The following is a 23,577-nucleotide window of genomic DNA, read 5'->3' as shown; positions in this document are numbered from 1 at the left end:
TCTTTGTGAGAATCTCATCCAATACGTAATGATAAGTAGCCAGGTCAATTTTACTCCAATTAGTTTTGATTTTCCACTTCTTTTCATTAGTTGGGGGGTTAGGAGAGGCAGGAATTACTCGAAAAGTGTTTATAATTGGAAAGTGATCAGACGCGCTTACGCTCAGATCTACGTGCGAATTGCCGCAAGCTGGAGATTGGATGGAACTTAACATGAAGTCGAGAGATGAAGTCGAGCCTGAGTTATGGATATAAGTAAAACACAGATCATTGTTAGCAAGACGAAGACCGTCACAGGAAGATAGGAGGATCTGTGCTCGAGCGTTAGACTCATCAGTCAAGTCACAGTTCACGTCACCAGCGACTATACATTCAAGGCCCTGGCTAGAACAGCTGCCCACCGAACTCGATAGCTTACTGCAGGCTTCACTAAATTTTTTTTTCTGATTTACTGTCTCTGTAGTCTGTTGGCATGTACACAGAGTGGATAACAGTTTTGTGCACCTTAACAGCAACAAAAAAGTCTGAAGATTTATACAGAATGGGATTTAACCTGCTGCTAACAAGAATGGCGATTCCACCGGACGGCCTTCCCCTGCCCGATGACTTTGCAGGAGTAGCAAATACTTTGACGCCATCGTTTAGCTCAAGCAGACTAACGGCTTGATTCGAGAGGAAGTGTTCCTGCACACAGAGTACATCGTTATAACATAACAATCCTTCTAACAGTGGCATTTTATCAACCACTCCACCATTTAAGTTCCATGAAACAACCCGTATAGAATCACCGATCATTGTTTAGAAATTAGCTTCTGAGCTACTGGACATTGGAAGCTGTAGCACGGGTGTCGAGAAGAACCACACAGAGCGCATTTGGGGGCATTTTGGCATGGATTGTCCCGAGAGCTGGAATGATCTCCACCGCACTTTGAACATTTCGGGGGATCTACACAAGATTTTGCTGCATGTCCGTAGGACTGACAGTTGTAGCACTGCATCGGTAAGAATTTAAATTCTGTAATGGGTAGTCGCTCGTAACCAAAAATGGGCGGAGAGTTCATTGCGTTAAAGAGATGAGCTTTGCTTTCAAACTGTAATTTGAATGACCGAGTACTACCAATTTGTACGGCCTTAACACAGTTCGGTACAACTGAGCGCAGTTCGTCATCTGAAGTTTCAGTGGGAACGTGGCGGATTATTCCGAAGAAAGCGGGAGTTTTTACTTTAACACTTATAGTTGAGTCACTTTTACCCACTGCCTCAGCCAGGGACTCGGCAGCATTCTTGTTGTTCAAGACTACTCTCCATTCAGATTTCCTAGGTTTCAGCTCCACAATGTTCGAACTAGTATCACCACATACTCTGTCCAGATAGGATTTCCGAGCGCTAGGGTTCGAAAGATCTTTCGGGGGATTCTTCAAAACAACCGCATATGACAGTTTCGACATGATCGTGTTGGTTTCTGCCGCAGGCATAGCAGAGACAGAAGGAGAGGGATTAGAATCCACGTAACTATCGAACTTAGCACACAATTCGTTTACTTTCCGGGTTAGGGTAGCCGTCACTTCTCCCGGGATTATCGGAACTTCATCAGGTTCGAAAATCACAAACCGCGGCAACGAGATATTTTTATCTTCACAAACCCGAAATACTTTTAATATGTCCAGGATATCATCGGTGTTCTTCGATCGCGCAGTAACACGTGTGGTAATTCCTGCTAGGGGCCACAATAACTCCTTCGCCATTGCAATTGCTTCCTCTGAGAAAAACTCGACTGCTTTTTTCGCTATATCCTCCGAGCGATTACCAGCTTTTATCGCACGGAAAGCATAATTCAGTAACGCATTCCAAACCAATTTCTCATTACTCCCCATCGCAACAGCCACGTCACAATCCGTAATGCAAAATCAAAGTCCGAGGGGAGGAGCCAGTTCAATAAACTACGACGTAATACAAAGCTATTTAAGCTAATAAGCGAGGGAAGCGTAGTTTCTTGCTACCTGATCCCCGCAGTTTAAGGGAGTCACACTCCCGGCAGGTACAACGGCCCTTGCGACAAGAAACTCCCCTCTTCTGCTCGCTTATTAGTAAAATTTAATAATATGAACGCACTCTAGAATCCGCTATTAAGAATTATTATAGATGACGCTGTTTTACTTCCAAGCAAAGAGCATAAATTAGTAACAATATTATAAGGCAACTCCAGTTAAATAAATCTATTCTTCAACACAAATTATATGAGAAGAATTGAAAACTATGCTTCCTTACTGTTCCTGGGATCACAGATTCCAAATCGAGCACAACCTTGGTTAAAGAATCAAACTATTTCCATATAAATTTAACATATTCAAACTTAGTAATTTATTTGCTTCCACTGTTTAGAAAGGCAAAAGCATAAATTTTTTTCCCACCACCTGAACAATTTAAAGAAACAAAGGTTCGACAATATGTCTTTCATAAAGACAAAAGACAGGCCCAGGCAAAAGTCAAAGGTCCAATAAAAAAAATGAGATTTTACTAAGGCACCACTTCTAATTTAAGGTCCATTTAGACATCATGACAACAAGAAAAGGCTCAAATTGTCTGCGTTTAGAAGACAAATGACAGTGCGAATCCATATATACCGCGTGCCGGAACTGGCAACATATATCCTGGCACTGTATATATATTGATGAATATATATATATATATATATATATATATATATATATATATATATATATATATATATATATATATATATATATATATATATATATATATATTGATGAATATATATATATATATATATATATATATATATATATATATATATATATATATATATATATATATATATATATATATATATATTATAGAAATTTAAGGTTCAGATGACAACAAAGACAATATGATTTTTTTTTACATCCCTTACTACCATTCCTGATTAAAGTTTAACTCCTACGACACTTCGGTTGGCTCTGACGGGAAAGGTCTATTTCAATACTTCACGTAGCTTAAGCAATGTAAATCTAGTCTAAATGTAACAGGCGATAAAAATAAAAATAGTAAGATTAAAGACGATAGGGATTCTGATATGACATTCCCTTAAATCTTAGGGGCTTAAGCTATGTTTCTGAAAATCCCTTTTGATCTCTGTCGATAAATGCCAAGATTTTTGCCAATTCTATTTTTAGCCATTATTAAGAAAGGTCGGTACTAAAAAATTGTCTGTGTTAAAGGAATGGGTGCCAATTAGATGGGTGCCAATTTCTAGTTATTTATTAGTAATTAAAGTATTAATCTCCGGTTAAAATAACATTAAATTTGGTTCTAATTTAAGATAAAATCATAAACATAGCATAACTAAAGGTCCCGCTATATCCAAAATTGAAATTACGGTACCAAAAGTAAATATTTATGCGATATTTCCATTCAACTTCACTGGGCAGACGACCACTTATCCAAGGCAGTGTGGATTGGAGGAGGAGGAGGATTGATCCCCATGGGAGGGGGATTGGGCTAAATAATTGTTGTCTCAATTTAGACATAGATAGCCTTTTTTTTACCATAAGCTTTTATGAGACCGATAATTTATGCATGGTAAAGTAGTGAGATAAATCAAAAGACACTATGGACTGCCAGGTCGTCAAATGACGTGCCTGTACTATCTTGGGAACGACTAATGGCATTAGGTTGAAAGTAAAGAATACTCAAAAGGATGTTGAATTACATAAAAATAAACTATTCGCATTTAGGTTATCGAAATGGCGTATCTGGTATACTTCACGAAAGGCTGACGGTACTAATTTGAAACTTCCAGGAAGTATTGTGGGGGATGTTAAATTAAATAAAAAAAGACTATGTGCATCCACATTGTAAAAATGGTTTATTTTAGTATTTAACGAGACTAATGGTTAAGAGACTATGTGCTTCCACGGTGTCAAAATGGCGTACCTGCAATATCTAATGAACTGCTAAGAGTTTTATATTGGACAATCCCAGCATCCTTACCTCTGGTAAGGGTAGCACCCTTACCTCAACCAAATCCTGGTTGAACTTCGCTGAGGTAAGGATGCTGGGACTGTTTTTGAAAAACTGTTCATTTTAGTTTTATTGATTTTATCCTCTTGTAAGTTGTTTTTATTATACATCTTTGTATTGCTGAGGACGGCCCTTGGACACAGGGCCGAAGTATTCATTCTAATTTGTTTCCCATTGTCTTGAGAAATTCCCTATTGTTCTTCTTGTTTTTGGTGTTTGTATCTCGAGAACGAAAATGAACGGCTTAAGGGAACCAGTTGAAACTTCTAGGGGATATTGGGGGAGAAGGTCAATAAGACGTAACTTCCAATTAGGGACCGAGGGAAACTTATGAAGGACAATGAATTTCAGAAGACAGCATGGCTGTATCCAGGGGAGGGGGGTTAACTCCCTTCCGAATTTTCTTATGGATCGTGAAGGTATAAGAAAAATGTATATAAATGAGGTATTGACATGTTTTCAAAGTTTTTTTTTTAACCTCCCCTCAAACAAAATCATGGATACGGCATTGGAAGAGATATTTGGTTATATTGATTGTTAGTATTGACCTAAGTGCTGACATAGCGCTGATTCTTAATACTGGCATTGGAAGGCAGATTTGGTTATATTGATTTTTAGCGCGTAATATTTGATTTTTAACGCTGTTCCACTTTAAAATGTCAGGCCATGAAGAAACGTTAGTCAAAGTCTCGGGACCTTAAATTATTTCTAAGGTGTTTTTAAAAATTACAATTTGTTACTATCAGCCTTTTTTAAGAAATATAGTAAGAGACCAGGTCATCGACCACAGGAATCGGTCGTCTGACCAATGACTAAGTAATATTAAATTACTGAATTACAATACTCTTTTACGTTAGGGTAATTCAATAATAATACTACTACTGACAACTTACTGTAGAACCAAGCCGCCTGAGGCCAACAAATCCACGCACGCACTTTCTCCATCCTAACCTATTCAAAACCTTCCTCTTTAAACCTTCCCAAAAAGTTCCAATTTCCGTTAAATCTTTCTTTAAGACATCCCCCCACCCCATTCGGGGATAACCTACTTGGTCAACAATTACTAAATTGTGTTAGGCCAAACTACTGAATTACAATGATTCTTAAGTGTGGCCATATGGGCCGTATAATCTGTTATAGCAGGAGCACTGACATTGTCTGTACCTGCTGAGTTAACTCAAAAGTTTCCCACTTAGGGAAGAGCGTCAGATCTAACAATTAAATTTGAGTTTAATGTTTTTTATTTAAAATACAATTTCTTTGATTCTAAGCACGTTTTCATAGAGTAAAACATCAAAAATTTTCTAGGCTCCTATTAACAATATTGTAACAGCATTGCAACGTACTATTTATTTGTATGGATAACCTGCTTGGCCAATAATTACTAAATTGCGTTAAGTCTAAATACTGAAATGCAATAATTCTGAAAGCGCAGTCAATTCCATTTTGTTATAGCAGGAATGCAGAAATTTTCTGAAGTTGCAGAAACACCTTAAAAATTCTCCGTTTAGGAAGGGGCGTCAGATCTAAAAACTAGTTTTGAGTTTGATATTTTTTTTTTTAATGCATTTACTTTGATTTTAAACTCAGTTTTCATAAAGTACAACATCAAAAATATTCCAAGCTGCTATTAAAAGGATATTGCAACAGCATTCCAACATAATCTTTACTGCATTATGTAGGATACATATGTAAATCGTGTAACAACATAATGCTACGTAGGTAAATCGTAATCAAGTTATTTTAGTTTGTCTCTAGTCTAAGCCGGAAAGGTTATAGAGGACGTAGAACTCAATGCTAATACTAAAAGGCTAATTTTTCCTCACTAAAACATTGTTTAAGGAAAGAGGTGAAAAAGAGGCAAAACCGCAAAATTACTCACCTAAAGTACTGATCGGAAGGACTTTCTGATTTTCCAAACACTGACGAATTTGTTAGGTTTATTGGGGTATTTGTTAGGTTTTTACTTGAATCAACACATTTTTCATCTGCCCATGCTGGGTTGCAATAGGTCCATGGCAGGGGATCTTGGAATGAGGCAATGAAATAAAACGAAACCAGCGCCATTAAACTTGTATAGTATGTCACTACGCACCAATTGGCAAACGCCTGACCATAGCCAATTCCTGGGCGAAAAAAATGATGTTACTGGGTGTTTATGTTTAACCAATTTTAGTGTTTGAATACATTAAGAAGTTATTTTCGATAGTTAAGCACTTGATTTTGATTTTTTTCATTTTGCATAGGTTCAACGGTGATCCTTCATCCTAAAGTGGTTCAAAAACAAACTGAAAGATTGATTTAACTGAAAAATTTGTAATACTGGTATTGATGCTACTGACAACCCTCCATCCTAAAGTGGTTTAAAAATAAAACTAAAAGATTAATTTAACTGAAAATTTTGTAATACTGGTATTGATGCTACTGACAACCCTCCATCCTAAAAAGGTTCAAAAATAAAACTAAAAAGTTGATTTAACTGAAAATTTTGCAATACTAGTATTGATGCTGTGTCAAATTTCAGAGTGTTTAAACCCTTCCAAACGTTTATTTTAACTATTAAAACGTTTTTTTTAACATCTAAAAGTTCCTTTAGGGTTGATTTTGCTGAACTTTTTTTGTGGAGAAATAGGCCCTTTTTTAATCTCCACTTTGGTATCCTGGCATCTGTGAGATTTAAGGACTAATAATTCGGCTAGTGGACAACAATCCAAAGGGTAAGCTTTCAAACTTTCCCCAATCTTACTTCTAACATATTTTTATATTATAGGAAGAAGGGTTAATCCAATTATGGCCTTTGTGGCATATATAGATGGATAACATTTAGCACTATTCGTCTTCATCTTCGACAAAGCTATGAATTTAATTAATTTATTTCATGTATCCAATTGAATCAATAATTCAATTATAGAAGAGGTTATTATGGCTAGAAGTGAGATTTCACAAATAGATTGAAATAAATCATCCTTGAATAAGATTAGTTTTTTTCTTACAGGATGTCGAGGTAATATTTTCCATACCCTGTGATCTTTTGACCATGTGATACTTTATACAGGTTCTTGGTATCTCAAGTAAATTTTTGAACCTAATTAAATTGTTTTATTTAGCTTTCGTTAACTTAATTGTTAAATAAATTATTATAATTGGATGCGAGATGTTTAGAACTGGTTAGAACAAATCGAAAGACAAAAGCAGGTTTTGGTTGCGAAAGCATTTTTAGAAAACGCCAAATTTTCTCCAAACAAAATATAGTCCAAACTTTAACGCTATTTGTAATGGAATTTACCTTGCGTTCTGCTTTTATAGCTAGGGCATTAATTGGAATAATTAATTAGTAGACATATCTCATACCAGACTAAATGACCAGCTAATTACTAATAAAGGAACAGTTGTTAGATTAGCTATGTAAAGAGTATCTGAAAGGCTCAGCTCTAACTGTCTGTCCTAAAAACTATCTTTCTAATTTCTAATGGGTTCTACTCGTTCATATGTCAGAGACTGTCCGTTCCAAGAGGTCTTTATGGCCATAACTTTCCGTGGGAAAGACCATGTTCTTAGTTGTTGTTTTTTTTTTTGTAGTCAACTTGAAAATTATTGGAGCTTCCGTTTCAGAGGAATTTGGGCCATAGAGACCCAATTTGGAATTGGGACCATTCAAAAGTCTCTCCGTGTTTCACGCTCTTCTTAAATGTACGTGTATCTTTTACAATTACTTTACTGTACGTTTGCTTCACTGTAATGTTCTCGACTATTTTAGAGAACTTAAGTACGCCATAGCATAGGCTGATATAAGACGGCATTTAAAGAAGGCATGCGGTTTTTTAAACAACTTTAAAAGCTTTTTCATAGAAGGTGGTGACAGTACTGGTATTGACTTGTGGGTTTGTGAACCCAGAAATCAGATTCCATTTCAGGGACGTTGGTGGCAATGCTGCTGCTAAATTTGAGTTTACGAAACTAAAACTAAAAGACCGAGGAAATGAGACAGAAATTTATTATTAAAGCCCCAGCGTAACAGTGGATCAAATGAGTCTAGAATATATCACAATAGAACTATTACTAGGAAACCGTTGAATGACAAACCCACCCGAAAGGAACATAGTACAAACTCTCCTCCTCTGCCCTAATCGCTGGAAAAAAATGGGGCGTACCTTTCACAATTGGAGCCACTTCCCAGATTTTCACAGAGCCGTAGCTGGAAAACTGACCCATTGCCATTTCCAAGAAATAGAGAGGCTTTCCAATAAAGAAGAGAACGACCAAATATGGAATTATAAATGCTCCGCCTCCGTTTTCATAGGCTGTGAAAGGAAATCTCCAAATATTTCCTAATCCAACAGACATGGAAATGCAGGACATCAAGAATTCCACTGGACTCCCCCATTTTGCTCTTTCTTCACCTGTTTCCACATCTAACTTAGAAGATTTCTAAAAAAAAAGTCAAATCAATGGATTTGAAATTTCTGCAGTAGAAAATATGTTCAATACTGTCTTAAAAGAGATTTAGGCGAGTTATATAGATCTCAACGACACGCATTTTTAGAGGTATATTTTATAAGTATTTAAGCAGTATAACCGGGTTTCAATTTACGAAGGCGTAGCATGGGGGGGGGGGGGGGGGTACAAAACTATATTTCTAAATTTCTTGGGGGAGGCTACTCTCTTGTTTCGTTTTCTATTTTTTTCAATCAAAATATGAGAAAAAAGTCATTCTAATGAAAACACCAAATGAAAGGTATTTTGAAAATCGTGAAGAATTCAGGGGGGTCTCCCTAGATCCACGTAACATCTGAATTTCAGATGCAAGCGGAGGTGAGAACACCTAGTTTCGCAGGAAGTTTGAGTTCAAGTAGTTCAAGGGGGATCCAGAGAAAAGAAAGCCAATTGACACACCTAGTCGTATGTACTATTTTTTTTTCTTCAAAAAAAAATTACCAACGATATTTCAGTCATCTGGTGCACTCAAAATTTATTGATGTAAATGTATTGTTTTAATGCGGTCTAGAAGTTAGTCTGAAGTTCTCCTATTGTGTTGTGCAGTTTTCTGTATTTCCGTTTTGTTGAAACAGGTACTGTTGTGCTACTGTGCTGTATCCTCAATAAAGGTTAAGTTGATTGGAGCAAAGTGGAGCAAGCAATTATTTCGATGTTCTAGTAATAAGCACATAACCCTGACCTTGCAGATTCACATTAAAGCACCTAGTACCATAAAATTAAAACATTTTTATCCCCCGCCTCCATCGTAGGTAAATTAATGCCCAAAATTGTGATTGTTTACGGATTACTAAATCTATGAAGTTTTTTGCAAAGTTTCACCATTGTTGCCTCAATGAAACATAAAAAAAATAATTTCCAGTTTTCATCCCATGTTATTTGAGAGCAGGTTAATACCCCAAAGTTCTGCACTTACATTTTGATAAGTAGTATTAAGGTATAGAAAGACAAAATGCACCAGGTCTACGTGATTTTCATCATGGTGTCTAAAAAAAAATGAAATTACAAATCTATACTTTACATAGAAAAAATTTAAGCCATAAAAGTCATATCTTCAGATTAAAAAGAAAATAACACTAGGATAAAAGAAATAAGTCGGGGCACAAAAGGAATAAATACAACAAAATAGCTGAATTACTCTTTCTGTAAAGATGTTCTTATAATTTAGTCAATTAACTAGTAATATGAAGTGTTTAATCTTAAATAATTTTAAATCAATAAATCCACACACCCCCCCCCCCCCCGATTTCTTAGTATAGAAGATGTAGCTGTAAAAAAACACATCATTCTCATTTATTCAATTGGTTCAAGTGGTTTGAAGCTTGACACATTAATCTTCAAACTTATTTTTGTACCCTGAACTCTTAAAACTCCAAAAAATAATTCATTTTGCCTATATTTCAATTAGGCCACTCTATCTATTTCAATTAGTGTTTTACTTTCCCATCTGATTTTCCTATAGCTTTTTCCGTATTCCAGAGGACAACCCCCCACTGAAATAATCGATATAGGTGGGGATAGGACAAAACCCTGCTTAGCACCTGACTCCAAACTAAAACAAATACTAATATCACATCCTATCTTAATCGCAGCAATATTATTCTTGTAAATTGCCCTAATCCCTTTAATATACTTATATGCCACACCATAAAGGACCAAGACCTTAACTAAAAGCTTCTCTATAAACTGAATCGAACACATTTTCATAACCTATAAAAATGAGCATTATTAATATTATTCGGTATCTGATTATTCAGATATTTGTCAATTATAAATCCAAAAGTGAAAATTTGGTTGATGCGTCCTTTCCCTTCCTTATACCATACTGTTATTCTCTTCAAACTTTACCTGCAGCTTATCTTACTCTTATAAGTATTATCTTGCTAAGTAATTTGCTTGCTATAGAAACCGAAAAATGCTTATATAACTACCACACTCAATCTTAATATCTTTCTTGTGAGGATGTTTAATTTAAGATCCAATTTATCAAAACTAAATTTTGACGAAAGCTTATTGACCATAACTTAAAAATGAAAATGTTAAAATACCTGAGTTATGCTTCATGTCTCGTAAATGATGATACAATCTTAGAAAACTATTAAGCCAAAAGAATGAAACTTTCAAGAATCGATCTAAGACCAAAGCAACATTTCAATAAATTACAAGAGGAGGAGACAGGGGAAAAGGGAACTTTTTAAAATCTTGGGATTTCATTTTGACGTTTTAATTTTTTCAATGAAAACACCAAAAAGTGAAGTTTTCAAAGAATTTACGAAAAAATATATATTTGAAAAACGTTATTTTTAAAACCTTAGGAGAGGGAGGCAAAAATCTCGGGGACAGGGTTATTGGAATGACCAGGCAATTGAAAAGACAATAGAAGCAATTTAGGGGATGGGATTTTTTCATGGAAAAATGAAGGGGAGGGGGCATTAGGCATTTTATTAAATAAAAGTCAGAAAAAATCAAATTTTGGAAATATCTTACTTGGATGTTGGGTTCATTATTCAGCTCTTTGTCTAATACAGTTGTACTGTCTCGAACAAATCCTTCATTTACATGTCCATTACTACCTTCTTGTCTCTAAAATAAATAGAAAAAATGAAACAAATAAAAATAAAATAGACATATATCAATATAAAATATACTAAATTTGCCAGGTTCAGTCAACTCAAATCAAACGAATTTTTTAGTGTTCAAAAAAAAATCTTTTTGACTTTTCTTTTATTAAAGGTACAAAATGAAATACTGACTAGCCGCTACGGTGCCTGCACCATCAAAAGTTCATTTTATGATCGGAAAGTAAAGTAGTCACTCAAAAAGGTCAAAAACAACAAAAATGCCTGAGCTCTCAGAGCTTCAGATAGAAGTAGGAGCTTTGTAGGTGGTCAAAAACAAAATTTTCATCATCTTTTTTCGAGAAAAAGTATCGAAAATACAAAATGTACCTTTTTATTGGTTGTCAAAAGCAGAAGTTTTTCTTTTTTGATTAAAAATACAAAATAGAATAGGAAATCATGTGATATTATTGATCTAGCATGGCCTTTAGTGTGCATGAAGCCTCAAAAAGTCGCTTTGTGGTAAAAAAGTGTAGAATCGGCTATAAAAAAGTACATTTTTTTTAGGTTGTCAAAAGCAGAATACTTCTTTTTTTAATTAAAAATACTAAATCAAATAGCGAATCATGTGATATTATCGTCTATTATGACCGTTCGTGTGCATGAAGCCTCAAAACGTCACTTTGTGCTCAAAAAGCAAAAAATGTGCTAAAAAAAAGTACCGGAAACGCAAAAAGTACCTCTTTTTAGGTTGTCAAAAGCAGAATATTTTCTTTTTTAATTAGAGATGCGAAATAAAATAGCGGCTAATGTCATATTATTGATCTAAGATGACTGTTAGTGGGCATGAAGCCTCAAAAAGTCATCTTGTGCTCAAAAAGCATAAAATGTGCTAAAAAAAGTACCGCAAATGAAAAAAGTACTAAAAAGTTTAGGTTGTCAAAAGCAGAATATTTTCTTTTTTAATTAGAAATTCGAAATAAAATAGCAACTCATGTCATATTATTGATCTAAGATGACCTTTAGTGGGCATGAAGCCTCAAAACGTCACTTTGTGCTCAAAAAGCAAAAAAATGTGTAAAAAAAAGTACCGGAAACGCAAAAAGTACCTCTTTTTAGGTTGTCAAAAGCAGAATATTTTCTTTTTTGATCAGAGATACGAAATAAAATACCAACTCATGTCATATTATTGATCTAAGATGACCGTTAGTGGGCATGAAGCCTCAAAAAGTCATTTTGTGCTCAAAAAGCAAAAAATATGCTAAAAAAAAGTACCGGAAACGCAAAAAGTACCTCTTTTTAGGTTGTCAAAAACAGAAGTTTTTTTTTTTAAATTCAAAACATGGGATAAAATAGCAATTCATGTGTTTGATCTAGCATAACCTTTTGGAACACTTTGTGCTCAATTGCCGATTCAGATGAGGGGTGCCGGGGGCACATGCCCCTCCTAACATAATGGCAGATTTGGGGTTGGGACAGCTTGCTCCGGTTGGGGCTGGGACACTGTATCACTTTAAAGTTATTTTAGTAATTGGTTTTTAATATTCGAGTTATAAGTTTTAATTATTAAGTCTGTTTCTTTTTCCAAACAAGTTTGAAACAAAGTTTCAGTTACTTTGTGTGATTTCTGTTATATTTTATTGATGACGAACACCACCTAAAATTATTTAATTGAATTTAGATTTATCACGAAAATCTCACTGTATTACCACAAAAACTAACTGGAAGTTGAAGACCTCCATTCGATATTAGAAAGATGGGTTACAAAATCGTAACTTCTTCAGGCTGTCGAAATAGTATTTCAGGATTGTGTTTACGTTCTGGATTTCAATCCGCAAGTAGTGGCCACTTTACTGTCTATTTTCATCTAAATAAAGCTCTGCGTTATATGACATATCACCGCCTCTATTTGTGCTAAAAGTTTAAAATAAAGGGCAAACTCTTTAGAAATATCTGAACTTCAATACAGGTTAGTACAAGTATGCACTTAAAACTATGTATATTATTTGAAATACTCTTTCGGAGGTCGGAGTAATCATTTAAGAAAAATAGAGTTTCAAAAAATGGCTTATAAAAGAAGGCAAATAATTATGTGTTTATTTTTTTTTATCTAGTCGGTATTTATGAGTCTCTGAATTCCCAGTTTAAACCAGTAGAATGGCATTGATTTTTTTTTACAAACATTTAGGCCTACTAATGAAATGTTGGAAAAAAGTGGAAATTCACCACTCGAGTTCATCACGGAAACAGAATGCAACTACAATATTACTACAGAATTTCTCATCTTATCATTACCAACCAGTCACAAAATATAGTTATTAAATATGTAAGTTTCATCAAGTTTAGTCCTACCCATCAAAAGTTACGATCCTGAGAAAATTTGCCTTCTTTTCGAAAAAAGGGGAAAATAACCCTCAAAAGTCATAGAATCTTGATGAAAATCACACCATCAGAGGTTTTAAGCTCGTATCTGAACAAATGTGGAATTTTGTATTTTTTTTTTGCCAGAAAAAAGATCACGGATGCGTGTCTATTTGTTTTGTTTCTTTTTTTTTTTTTTTTTTTTTTCAGGGGTGATCGTATCGACCCATTGGTCAAAGAATTTTGCAAGAGGGCTAATTCAAACGGAAATTGAAAGTTCTAATCCTGTTTTTAAGTGACCAAAAAATTGGAGGGCAACTAGGCCCCCTCCCACGCTCGTTTTTTCCCAATGTCACCGGATCAAATTTTTGAGATAGCCATTTTTTCAGCATAGTCAAAATATCTAATAACTATGTCTTTGAAGATGACTTAATCCCCCATAGTCCCCGGGGGAAGGGCTGCAAGTTATAAACTTTACCCATTGTTTACATATAGTATTGGTTATTGGTGAGTATACAGACATTTTCAAGGGGTTTTTATTGATGGGGATAGGGGGATTGGGCTACGTAAGAGGATCTATCAATGAAGGGATGATTTTTCAGTGGAGAGCTGTCCCCTCCTCAATTCCCCGCTCTTTACGCTAAAGTTTTTTTTATTGTTTTATAAAGTAGAGTTTTGAGAAGGAGTCAAACTTAGTGTAAAGAGCAGGGTGTTGAGGAGGGGACAGCCCCTCTCAAACACGGAATTATTTCTGTTCGTTTTAAGTTTTAATGTCGCTGCTTACTTTCAGTTTAAAAAAATTGTTTTTTGCTTATTAATATAAGGGAGCACATTCTTTTACTTAGTGACGCAAATATTTGTTGAATTTGGCGCAGACACAAGAATTCATTTTCATGACAGATTCATTTTACGAAAAATTAATTTCCTTGGACAATTCCCTAAAATAGAAAAGAAGAAAAAAAGGAATGATACATATGGATTTTATTTCTTGACTTTACAACCATATATAAATTAGAATGACAAAAAATTGGCATTAAATTTGTTTTTTTTAAAATAAAGTAGTGGATTCAACACAATGGTATCCTTAGAAACCTACTAACTAGAAAAAAGAGACCATAAAAAAGTTAGGTTGATGGAACCATCTCTCTCTTAAGTTGACGTAAGATTTAAATTCTTTGACTCTGTCATTTATAAGAACATTTTTATAATGAAATGTGTTTAAACTAATTAATATTCGTTTTAAAACGGTTGATAAAGCATAGGAATGTTTGTAAACTTTCTTTTTCTTTTCTCTTTTTATGAACAAAAACGTTGGGTTATAATTTGAGTTTCAGGGAAAATATTCGATCAATCGTAGTTTTGTGCAATGCTAATTTACTATAATAAGTGGATTGGAAGGAGAGGGTTCAAATAAATGACGTTCAGTTCTTCTAAATCCACTGAATATAGTAAGATTTTGTATCAAATTTTGAAAACCCAGCTTCATAATACAAAAATCTTCAAAAATTAACTTCAAACCCTTGCGTGTGAAATCAAATAGTAGAATTCCCCGTTCAAGAGAGTAGTATCCGTATGTTGATGAATAGTCTTTGTATTTATAATTAGTTCAATTATGCATTGTATTTATAAATAATAAAAATCGACATTATTCCCTGTCAAGGATGGCTCAAGAACGACGTAATTCCCTGTGAATGGGCTAGTAGCACTTTTGGGTTTGTTTTGCCCATTTGATCTGTTTTTATCTGTTCTTAGCTTTATAACGTACAAATTTTCAAAAACCAACTTTAAAACCTTATGTGTAAAATCAAATAGTAGGGTTCCAATGGGTAGTGAGTAGAATTCCCGTTAGTGGAATTCCAGTACCAGTGAGTAGTTTCCGCATGTTGGTGAATAGACTTTGTATTTATATTTACATATTTCACTTGAGGAGTGGCGCCCCTCGAGGAAATTATAGCCTAGTAAACAATATAGCATTCACACGGGCTTCTGATTAATAAATAATTCTTCTGGGCTTGCTCTTCTTTGGTGGGCGTTTTCAGACTGAAAAACCTCTTCCCAGCTAATTTTTCTACTATGGGTTGAGTCCCCTTAGTAGCATAATATTTGTAGGCGTGATCAGATTCTAGCCGGTCTAAGCGCTTCGGTGTAGGCTTGAAAAAATGTGTTGGTCCCTTCCCTGCACTGATATCTGGAACCATTGCTTTTCCAGAGGCCAAAATAATTTCAATGATTTAAAGAATATGAAAATTGAACTTGGAATCTTACGAAGTCATAAAATAAATATCGGTACCGACATTCTGGCTCACGGATTTAGACGATTCGAACTAAACTTATTAGAAGTTTCAGAGATTCATATCCAAGGGGTAAGAAGCATGAAATTGGGTTATATAGAATTTTTACTCAGGCAGGAAGGATGGGGTACATAGACAGGGAGTAGGGCTCTTGATGAACAAGGAAGCTGCTAAGTTTTGTTTAGGTTGGGAAGGTATTAATAATAGAATACTAATCGCTCGTTTATAACTAAAAAGTTCAGGGTATCAGTTACTGTAGTATATAACACTGTAGAGCCGACTAAGGGAGATACTAGTGACTCATATGAATTTTACTTACAGTTACAGGAGCAAATAGACAGGGTCCCAGGTAGAAATATGGTATTTTATTAGGGTATTTTTATCCAATTCGGTAGAAATGCGGATAGATGGTATCCTAGCCTAGGTGAATCTAGGTAATGGCAACAAACAGCTGCAATTTTGTCGGTAGTTGGTCATAAAATGTCGGTAGTTGGTCATAAATGGTTACAACAATCTAGTTGTAACCATTGCCGTATTCGTTCATAAAATACCCTATACGTTAACGTGGTATTCGCGTGATGTTAAAACAGCAAACCGTATTGATTATGTCATTGTAAACCAAAGACTGGCAGGATCAATACAAGGTACTAGGGTATATACCCTAGGGTATACGCTGTATAGGGTATATGCTGTTACACCCTATATACCTACCTGTATATACATATAGGGTATATGCTGTTATTGATGTTAAAAGTAAAGATTACCAGTAGACAGTAATGTCTCGGGTTAATCTAAAGCTGAAATTTCGGAAGGGTAACTACCTCCTGGCAAAAATAACCCAAAGATGAATCTCTCCCTTCCCTCCATATGTGACAAACCTCACCTATGGCAGAATATCGTTATCTTGAAACCGTGAAATAAAATTTGCGCAACAGTAATATTAACCATCGATAGAGTCAGCTGAAGAAAAACGCCCTATATGGCGTTATTGTGTTTTAATAATTTAGGTATTAAATCAGGGCATCAGTTACAGGGTAATTTTCAGTTATTCATCAACTCTCAGAAATATTTTGAAACTGGAGTGTTTTCTATGGTACAGTTAAAATATTTGACGAAGCTGGTAAATCAACGTGACGCTTAGGCCAGGGCTTTCCCTACCTCAGTATTTTTTTTCAGGTTTCGTCAAACCTCCCCAAAAGAGCGATGTTAATTACAATTAAATATATCATTTTTTTTAACGTCTGTGTACTTACAACGTTAGTTTTTGTAGAGATTTTGGAGACTACAATTTCCTTTTTTGGGATGTTCTGGAAACCCAAAATTTGGTGAATAGTGGAAACCCTGGCTTGATACGGCGAAAAGTTAAAACAATGATGAAATATAACATAAAACGTCCATGTTTACATGAAAGCACAGCTCATTGAATAAAGCATAGCCCTAGAGACGTCAATTCGCAAAAGTTTAGCATTTTTTAGAACCTAGGGGGAGGACAATTTTGTCGTTTTTTCATTTATTCTATTGAAAATACTAAACGAAAGGATTTTTCCATGAACATTTTCCAGAGATATTTTTTTAAATACAAGGGGGGAGGGCAAATATCCCCCAAAATTGACCCCCATGGATGGTCCAACCACTAACCTTACAATCATTACAAAAGCTTACCACAAGATTTAAAGTCGACGACATCGACTTATCCGCATTAAATAGCACATTCATCTGAATTTTGTTTTCTAATGCTTACTCTTCAAGTAACAAATCACTAGTAACGAAATATTTTTGAGTGGATTTATATACATTTTTTCGGCATTAAGCGTGCCATTCGCGACACTGCATTCATTGTATGCAAAAACAGTTGTTTAGTGGTTTGTAACTATAAATTCTATATTAAAAAATAACCTAGCCATAATATCAAGCTTTATTGCTAATTGTAAAAAAAAGTACCGTAGGAGATTAACATTTCTATTGGCCACATCATGAAGGTTGATGCTGACTACATGAAAGAGTTTAGCTGCGTAATAACAATAACTAAAAAGAAACTCGACAAGTATGGTCAATTTAATTTTACAATTTAATATAATATTATCATATTTAAAACGACAGCAGAACATTATAATAAATATTTGGTCCTTATTAATTAACAGAAACACGCTCAAGAATTACGCGTAGGTTACGTTTCGGAAAACCTGTTTCACAGCCACAAAGACAAGTGATGGGTGATAGAATGCATTGGACTTGTATAATTTGGGCTACATATTTGCACAATAGGGGGGGGGGGTAGGTTATGGATGTCGTGCAAATACTTTACCCCTCCCCCTAATATAGAAATATATAGCCTAGATTCGACTATTATATCAACTAAAGGCTAAATGAAGGTTACATCAGACAGTTCGTGGTAACGAACTGTAGTAAGGAGTGACCTGGCTCAGTAGTAATCGAAACTCTAAAAAATGGAGATTTTGATAGTTACATCAAAAGAATCGCATTTTATTGCTGATCTTAAATATGTAAGTTTCGACAAGTTTAGTCTTACCCATCAAAAGTTACGAGCCTGAGAAAATTTGCCTCATTTTAGAAAATAGGGGAAAGCCCTCCCCCTAAAAGTAATTTAATCTTAACGAAAATCACACCATCAGATTCAGATTGAATCTGAATCTGATTCAAGATTCTGATTCTGTTACAATAAGTTGAAAACTTATTGTAGAAGTTTCAAGCTCATATCTACAAAAACGTGGAATTTCGAATTTTTTGCCCGTAGACAGATCACGGATGCATGTTTATTTCATTTTTTTCCAGGGGTGATCATATCGACTCAGTGGTCCTATATTGTCACAAGAGGGCTCATTTTAACGGAAAGTAAAAGTTCTAGTGCCCTTTTTCAGTGACCAAAAAAATTGGACGGCATCTGAGCCCCCTCCCACGCTCATTTCCCCCAAAGTCACCGGATCAAAATTCTGAGATAACCATTTTATTCACCATAGTCAAAAATCCTAGTCAAAACTATGTCTTTGGGGACGACTAATTTCCCCACAGTCCCCGTGGGAGGGGCTGCAAGTTACAAACTTTGACCGTTGTTTACATGTACTAATGGCTATTGGGAAGTGTACAGGCGTTTTCAGGGGATTTTTTCGGTTTTTTTGAGGGGGGGGGGGAAGCTCAGGGGGGTTACGTGGAAGGATATTTACATGGAGAAATTTGTCATGGGGGAAGAGAATTTCAATGAAGGGGGGCAGGACTTTCTAACATTGTTTAAAAAAACAACGAAAAAATAAATATGAAAAGTTTTTTCAACTGAAAGTAAGGAGCAGCATTAAAAGTTAAAACGAACATAAATTATTACGCATATGAGGGGTTTACCTACTCGTAATACCTCGCTCTTTACGCTAAAGTATTTTTAGTAATTTCAACCATTTATTCTAAGGCCTTTGTGATTCAGGGGTCATTCTTGAGGAATTTGGACAAAATTCAAGTTTTAGTGTAAAGAGCGAGGTATTGACGAGGGGGTGAATCCCCTTATGTTCGTAATAAAAATATACGAATATAGAAGTTCGTTACGTAAGTTAATTCGTGAGTTACGCATATTTTTTACTAATGAAAACGTTTGTAAAAAATTTAAAGTTCTAGTTGCCTTTTTAAGTAATCAAAAAATTTGAGGGCAGCTATGCCTCCTCCCCCATTTCTTTTTTCTCAATATCTTCCGATTAAAACTATGAGAAACCCATTTAGCCAAAAAAATTAATATGCAAATTTCGTTTTAATTATTTATGTGCGGAGAGCCAAAATCTAAACATGCATTAATTCAAAAACGTTAAGAAATTAAATAAAAAAAAACTATTTTTTTTAGCTGAAAGTAAGGAGCGACATTAAAACTCAGAACGAACAGAAATTGCTCCGTATATGAAAAGGGTTTTCCCTCCTCAACGCCCCGCTCTTTATGCTAAACTTTTTTACCGTTTTAAAAGATAGAGTTAAGAGAAAGAGTCAAACTTTAGCGTAAAGAGGGGGGCATTGAGGAGGAAAAACTCCTTTCATATACGGAGTAATTTCTGTTCGTTTTAAGTTTTAATGTCGCTCCTTACTTTCAGTTAAAAAAAAACTTGTTTTTTTTATTTAAGTTTATTAGGATTAACCTAACTTCCTTTTTTGGGTGTGTTTTGTTTAATCAACAAGTACTAGATAATTGTTTAAACAGATACAAGTTTTACAGTGTTTATGCAATACAAGTAATTACAATGTTATAAAGTTGAATGTTATGAAGACGTTGTAATTCAGGGGGACATTATCCAGGGGGACAAAATCTAGGGGGATATTATAATATTAACAGCAACAACGTAACATTATAATAAATTCACAAACAGTTCATGGTAACGAACTGTAGTAAGGAGCGACCCGGCTCAATAGTAACCGAAACTCTAAGAAACTAAAGAAAACTCCAAGAAACTCTAAGATTGGTTTTTTAGAAGTGTACAGTAATATGTAAGGATCTTGAAATAAACAAGTCCCCTACATGTCTTACCACTGGAATACAATTGGTCTTACCATCAAATACACCGGAAACAAATAATAGGTACACCAACTAGCAAAAGTTGTGAACCCCTCATTGCCGAAGATGATTATGAGCTAACAGCCGACTGTTGCTTAAAACTCCCCTATATCTCTCACAATTGTTATCGGCCTATTTTTGATTTCGGTGTGTACCTTACTATTGAAGTTGTCAACCCCTTTAAACTTTCAAACTGGTACATAAAAAAACATGACGAAACCAAAATGCTGCTCTCGCAACACAAATAAAACAACATAAAAGTAAAAACAGATACACACCATTAAATCCAAATCATAAATATAAATAAATTGTAAAAATGGTCCTTTTCTACATTACCTCTACCTTTAAACCTTCCCAACTTCTTAGTCCCCATAAAACTTCTTTTGCTGAATATGATATCCAACCATTCCTTCCTTGTATAGATGTTAATAAAGATTGAAAGAAAACGATAAAGTTGTTAATAAGATAATTAAAACTACAGATTAAATGACTTTGTTATTCCAGATCAATTTGTCTTCTGAAATATATTTCTTTTATTTGATTGCAAGTTAATTGTTTGAAGTTGGAAAAATCGGTATTATTAGTCAAAACCTATTCCATATATTTAATTGGTTTTCTGGGAAATTTTTTAAGGGAAATGTTTTCGTTTTTTTCGATATTCATAAAATGTCTATTTAATTCCAATTGCTGTACTATTTTGTTACTTCCAAATGACTTCTGAGTACTTGCCTCATATTTGTCAGTAGCAAACACTTTTAGGTGGATTTGCATGGAAGCTGACGGTGTTCCTTCTTCCCATCCTCACCCCTTAACCTCACCCCTTCTTTTATGGCTCTGATAAATTTCTCACTTGACTTAACAACCAATTTTGCCAAGTCAAGAAAAAAAAAGAACTCGAAGAAGTTAAAAAAATATATATGAAACTGATCAAACTGGTATAATTTTTTGTTTCGATTTCCATAAAATATCTATGTAATCTAAGTTTTTGTACTGTTTTGATATTACCCTACTGACTCCTAAATACTTGCCTACTGTTCGTTATTAACCTACACTTTTAAATAAATACACAGCAGATGACAATGCTGTTCATTAGTTTATTCTCTTTAACCTTTGTTAATCCAGGCCGGTGGATTTCTCACTCGACTTAGCAACCAACATTGCCAATTAAAGAAAAAAAATCCCCAAAGAAGATCAGTATAACGAAGTGGTCAAACTGGAAATTTAATCTTCATGGTAATAAAAGCAGCGTTTGGAGAAAAGCTTGCTGAAGGGAGTTTTTGAGTTGTTTTCGTAAACAGAACACATGAGAAAATTCAATGCATCGACACGTATCAAGGAGGCACACTCGTGCCTCTATAAAGAGGCGACACACGACAATGTTAAGCGATCTTTGGTTCCAGTGGTCGCAGAAGGATGGAGAGGGATGCATTTCGTAGCCCGAGCTCCAACTAAGAAACCTGCAAAATTTCATCCCCCTCCAACTTTTCCTTCATGGGGAAAATCTGGCCGAAAGTTTCGACCCGTCAACCCCAGCCCTCCTTTAACGTTGTCCGATCGGGCTGAAATTCACAAGTTAAGGTCCCCTAGGGCCCAAGAGCTTATCCGCGAAATTTCAGCTTGATCCGATAACTCCTTCCCTGTTTTCCAGAAACCGCGCATAGCCACTTAAAATTCATTTACTTTTTTTTCCTAGACGCCTACAGGTCACATCCGACATCGGATCTGGGTGTACGAAGACTCATTCGATGCGGAATTCTCCGAGTAATTTTCCTGGAAATTTTCGTAGGAAAATCTTAACCCCCCGAAAGTTTCGACCCTCCACCCCCCCCCCTTTTAACGTTGTCCGATCGGGCTGAAATTCACAAGTTAAGGTCCCCTACGGCCCAGGAGCTTATCCGCGAAATTTCAGCTCGATCCGATAACTCCTTCCCTGTTTTCCAGAAACCACTCATTAGCTATTTAATTAACGGATTTCTCTCCATAAGAGCCCATGTTAATTTGAAATTTTTAAAAGTTATTGAGAAGTTATATTTACACACATGCAAGTTATTAGCTCAGTTGGTAGAGCGTGAGATTTTTAATCCTCGGGTCAAGGGTTCAAGTCCCTTACTGGCGGTTTTTTTTCACAACATCAAAAAAAAATTTATAACACCTGGACAGCTTATCATTTGAGAGATAACAGAATATTAGCTTCTTATGAGCAAAAGAAACATTTCGGTCATTCTATCTATTTTTTTCTATTTTATACAATGATTTAAAAGCGGGGGGGGGCGGCAGCCACCCAAGTTCCTCTCCTAATTCCTGTACGAGGAGTACAGGAATTATTAAATTACATCCACCATGGATTGTAGAAAAACGTACAGAAATAATATGAAAAAAACTTCGTTTTCTTAAAGAGTTAAAGAGGCTGCGTCCCAAAGTCGAACCTTAAAACGTACAGGAATTAGAAGAGGCAGTTGGGGGGCTGCCGCCCCCCAAACCCCCAGCTTTTAAAGACTCTTTTGTACAGGTTTTTTGTTTTTTTGCTAACCCCCCGCTCTTGGCTTCGGAAAGGCCCTCTTTTAATTAACAAAAAATTGAAATAAATGAATAATGGAATAACTTCGAAAAATGTTAAACACAAGAGGACAGGAGAACCATTGCGCCGAAACTAGTAATTAGTAACAATGAAGTCCCCCCACAAAAAATAACCTGTACAAAAGAGTCTTTAAAAGCTGGGGGTTTGGGGGGCGGCAGCCCCCCAACTGCCTCTTCTAATTCCTGTACGTTTTAAGGTTCGACTTTGGGACGCAGCCTCTTTAACTCTTTAAGAAAACGAAGTTTTTTTCATATTATCTCCTTATAAAAGTTTTACCGATACATATTTTTGTGTTCTAAAATAATAAAAAAGGACTAGCTTAGAAAAGTGCCAAATAATAACTAGAAAACCTATATTTGTTTATCGGGTTTGACAACATGAAAGAGAATAAAAACGAGAAAAGATATTTCAAAAAGGCAAAGACAATGACAGGGCCTCTCGTGTCCCAATTATTGTTATTTTTTAATTAACCACAATTGCCGCACAATTAACCGTTTTTTCTTTTTTGACAGCCACGCCCATATAAATGCCACCCCGGGATCAATTTGTGCATGCCTACGGGGAAAGAAATCAAACAGCTGAATAAGCTAAAGGAAATAGGGTTTTCTTTGTTGACAGCTGATTCATTTTTGGGGGGCGGGGGTCAATTGGAGAAATGACAACTGAACTTTATTCAAATATTGAAAGTCATGAAAGAGGTTTAATCGTGAAATTTGTTTTGGGTTCAACCCAC

General features: G+C 35.3%; 1 protein-coding gene across 1 annotated transcript in view; it reads right to left on the bottom strand.

Moving 5' to 3' along the window:
- Positions 1-17,607, bottom strand: part of LOC136038835 (sodium-dependent nutrient amino acid transporter 1-like) — a 93,416-nt gene extending 75,809 nt beyond the window's left edge. The window contains exons 1-4 of the mRNA XM_065722247.1: positions 17,389-17,607; positions 11,004-11,099; positions 8,174-8,450; positions 5,905-6,148 (exon numbers count right to left, since the gene is read on the bottom strand). Of these exons, the coding sequence (XP_065578319.1) occupies positions 5,905-6,148; positions 8,174-8,450; positions 11,004-11,099; positions 17,389-17,442 (671 nt within the window). The 5' untranslated portion in view covers positions 17,443-17,607. The remainder of the gene's footprint in view (positions 1-5,904; positions 6,149-8,173; positions 8,451-11,003; positions 11,100-17,388) is intronic.
- Positions 17,608-23,577: the final 5,970 nt, after the last annotated feature.

Source organism: Artemia franciscana, chromosome 18, assembly GCF_032884065.1.
Source record: "Artemia franciscana chromosome 18, ASM3288406v1, whole genome shotgun sequence".
Taxonomy (NCBI): domain Eukaryota; kingdom Metazoa; phylum Arthropoda; class Branchiopoda; order Anostraca; family Artemiidae; genus Artemia; species Artemia franciscana.
This window is presented reverse-complemented; position numbering and strand designations above follow the sequence as displayed.